Source organism: Lactuca serriola, chromosome 1 (genome assembly GCF_051521515.1).
Source record: "Lactuca serriola cultivar US96UC23 chromosome 1, Lser_US96UC23_V15, whole genome shotgun sequence".
NCBI classification, from domain to species: domain Eukaryota; kingdom Viridiplantae; phylum Streptophyta; class Magnoliopsida; order Asterales; family Asteraceae; genus Lactuca; species Lactuca serriola.
In genome coordinates this window covers 63,380,920-63,384,674 of record NC_136408.1, presented here as the reverse complement: position 1 = coordinate 63,384,674, position 3,755 = coordinate 63,380,920, and the positions used below count along the sequence as shown (strand labels likewise).

The following is a 3,755-nucleotide window of genomic DNA, read 5'->3' as shown; positions in this document are numbered from 1 at the left end:
TTTATAATTTACTTTTTCAAAAAACTATGTAAATTCAACTAATAAAAAAACCTTAAAAATCAAATAGGGTGTCCAAATGGAAATTATGGTTTCTTTTTAGCCAACCCCATTAATAATTGATTCTCCATTTTAAATTTTAAATTTTAAATTTTTTCTGTAATTACAATAAATTAATAATTGATCATCCATTTTAAATTTTAATTTTTTTTTCACTTTAAGTATATTAAATTAGTAACTTTAGATTAAAAAATAAAATAAAATTAATACTGATTATAAGGTGATATAACTTCACGTATTTATTTAAATCAACGATTATAATTTTATATGACTAAAAAAATATCTTTTAAGTAATAATTTATTTAAAATAACTGATTAATAATTTTGATTTTTTAATATGAAATTTTAATTGATTTTATAACCGTAGTTCTCACATGTTATAAACTAGTATATATATATATATATATATATATATATATATATATATATATATATATATATATATATATATTGCTTTTGATATTTTGCTTTTGGTATTACCGAGGAACCGATAACCAAACTTTTTCTGTGTATTGCGTGTTTGACACGGAGCTTTTGGAAACTTTTGGAAGCTTTTAGCTTTTAGCTTTTGATAAAACGCTCTAGTTTAAACTAAAAGCTTCGTTTGACAGTACGATCGATTAGTTTTTAGTTTTAACAAAACGTTCCGATTCTAAAAGCTACTTGATGTAGCGTTTAACAAAACGTTCATGAGCTTTTAAAATCAATTTCAATAATTACCTTTAAAAATATATTTATATATTTATTTATTTTAATCAATTATCCTTTTATGTAATTTTATACATCTCAAAAGCTTCCAGCTACTTTCGTCAAACATTCATATAACAAATAAAAACTACAACTTCCGGCTACCAGCTACCCGCTTCCAGCTAACAACTACTTTTACCAAGCACGCCCTTCATCGCTTTAGTTAGGCAATATAAGTTTGAATTCTAAATTTATGACTCTCGTTGACTAAATAGTTGGTTGTAGAAGATTACTTGTGATTGTGTTTTCCTTTTGACTTATTTATGAACATATATAAACAGTAAAGGTCTAAAATCGATTTCCATATTTATGCATTCTCAAAATACATTAGCAAGCTGTTTCTATAGAAATAGACCAAAAAGTTCATTCTTTAGGATAGGATTTCACATGTAATGAGCGGTTCATGTTCACATGTTAGCCTCTTCATGAAATAAAGTAATTTGGATAAAAGATTTTTTTCTAAAATTCGATAAAACAAAAAAATAAATAATATAAATCATAAAAAATATTCAATATATCAAAATGATCCTAAACGAATTGGATCCGAATAACCTATGGATCCGTTTCCCTTAACCTATCATCTTCTTGCCTTTCAATCTCATCAAAACGATTCCAATTCACAGCACCGGAAGTTCCTAAATTCCATAAATCCGACGACTCAACACCTCCGACACCAAACTCCGGCAACTCAAAGTTTCCAACATCACTCCATATCGCATTAGTCTCGAATCCCATGCTCCAAATGTCCTCTTGTTTCACAGTAATATCGTCAATCCCAACAGAAACCGGTTCCAATACATTCTTCCCTTTTCCGAGATCCACCGGAAATAAGTATTCCAGTGCAGCCTCTGATTCCATTTCCGACACGGTTTTCCCTTTCCAGACATGACCTTCTGGTGCTGTAATAGGATTTGATTCAAGGGGTTGATGTTTAACAAACTTCCTAATGGTTCGTGGCGAAGCGATATGAAGCTGATGTTCTTTCTTTTCTTGTATAGAAGACACAAATTGCGGGTTTTTGATCAGTTTAGCCATAAACGAAATCATTTGCTTTTGTTTATGTTCAGCTGCTTTGAGTTTTTCGTTGATTGATTCCATATATTGATACGTCTCACGCTGTTCGTGTTGTAAATTGATGATTTCTTTCATAATTTCTGCTTTTTCTTTGTGTAATTGTTCTATCTCAGCTTCTTCGTTACTGCTTGTTGACTGATTCGATTTACGCCTTTGAATGTTCTTCAACAGATACCTCTTCCCTCGTAAGAATCTTTCATTGGCAAACTCCCACCTGTCTGTATCAATCTTGCGGAATCCCTGGATCGAATCATGTGAACCCGTAAAAAAAGAATGTGCAAGAAATCATATAACACCAAGAACACAATTACAGAAGAACATACATTCAATTAGCAGGAAAACAATTACAATGATGTTATACATCAAAAATTACAGACGATTTGGGGTTGAATCTATGCCTAGTTAAAGTATTACATCGAAAGTATATACAAGATGCAATAACAATGGCCGATTACAAAGAGAAAGAACATACAGGTGGAAGAATTGGAAGAAAAACAGAAACATACAAGGAAGCATTTACATACAGATTAACAGAGTGACCCCATGATTAAAGGAGGGTCAAGTGTGTGAAGCTAATATTTACCCACATATGTGTTAAGTTGTCGAACAAAGCTCGAGAAATTGTTGTGTTTGAAGTTTCTTGGCAAGATTATTCTGGCGAACTCCACCGGATCCCAGACGACGAAGCTCTGCCCACTTCCACTCCATGAGATAATCGGGTCGAGTCTCGGGTCACTCACCAAATCGAAAGTTTTTGACAGAAATGGCGGTATTAGTGTTCCTTGTAAAATCTCCAGCGGCTGGGGAATCGTATCCGTATCCCCTTCTCCGGTTGTCGCCACCATCGCATCTGCTAAATCCAGAACAAAACAAGGATAATTTATCACATTCCGATCAAAATATGAAAAACAGAGTGATTTTAGGGGAAACTACAAAATACCCACCAAAGGTAACTGACAAAGGAAGCGGCTGCTGGCACGGGGTCGGCGAAGGAGACCAGATGTGAAGAATCGGGTCGGATCCTGCCGGAGAAGATGAAGAAAAGTGCGGATTCATTGAAGACCGAAATTGTAAAATGGTCGGTGGGCGGATGAGGAAATGGGGTATAAATAGGTAACGTACAGCAGAGACATAAAAAATCTGGTGGAAAGGCGGTGGAGTCCACTACAGTTACTGGGCGGCGCGTCTATTTTTGAACCGCCGATCTTCATGGTTCTGTGGCAGATATTTTTTGATGAAGGTGGTGGGTGGAGGGTGGTGGCTGTGCAGCCAATTAGATTTCAGTGTTGTACGTTGAGGAAGGATCCGGTGTGGTGCGTGTGCATCCGACTTGGCAAAAAAGCCTTCCGTATTAAGTAATATTGGTCTATTGGTCCAAACACTTAAATCACATATCGAAATAGACAAAATTACACTATTAGTTATGTGATTTGTCAAAACTTGTAACAGTATTAGACAACTACTAAAACGTGTGGTTTTTGTAGTTTGTAAAGATTGTCCGTCTATTTTTATAATTTTATTTTGTTTTATAATTAAATTAAAATTAGTAAATTGCTATTTTATGTTTGATTTTTTTTAATATTTATTTTAACTATTACATAATTTATACATGATCCCTAAACTTTTTTTTTTAATAATTCGGACAATACTTATAATATTATGTTACAATTTTAGTCCCTGACATATATAAAAATCTATTATTCCATTTTTATTTTCTTTTAATGAAAAACTCCATAAAAATCCTTATATTTTGTCTTCATAATCGATTTAATTATTCTATATTATTTCATTCAATTAAGTCCCCAAAATCCGCAACTATAATAATTTTGACCATTTTATCCGGTCAGCAGACAATCCCATTTTCAAAACTTACATTT

At 32.8% G+C, this 3,755-nt stretch overlaps 1 protein-coding gene across 1 annotated transcript; it reads right to left on the bottom strand.

Annotated features, from left to right (window-relative positions):
- Window positions 1-1,243: 1,243 nt before the first annotated feature.
- On the bottom strand, window positions 1,244-3,382 carry HSFA3 (heat shock transcription factor A3). The gene is made up of 3 exons (XM_079028109.1): window positions 2,823-3,382; window positions 2,466-2,731; window positions 1,244-2,118 (listed from the first exon to the last, which is right to left on the bottom strand). Exons 1-3 carry the CDS (start codon window positions 2,932-2,934, stop codon window positions 1,357-1,359), a joined length of 1,140 nt encoding a protein of 379 aa, XP_078884235.1. The 5' UTR covers window positions 2,935-3,382; the 3' UTR covers window positions 1,244-1,356.
- Window positions 3,383-3,755: the final 373 nt, after the last annotated feature.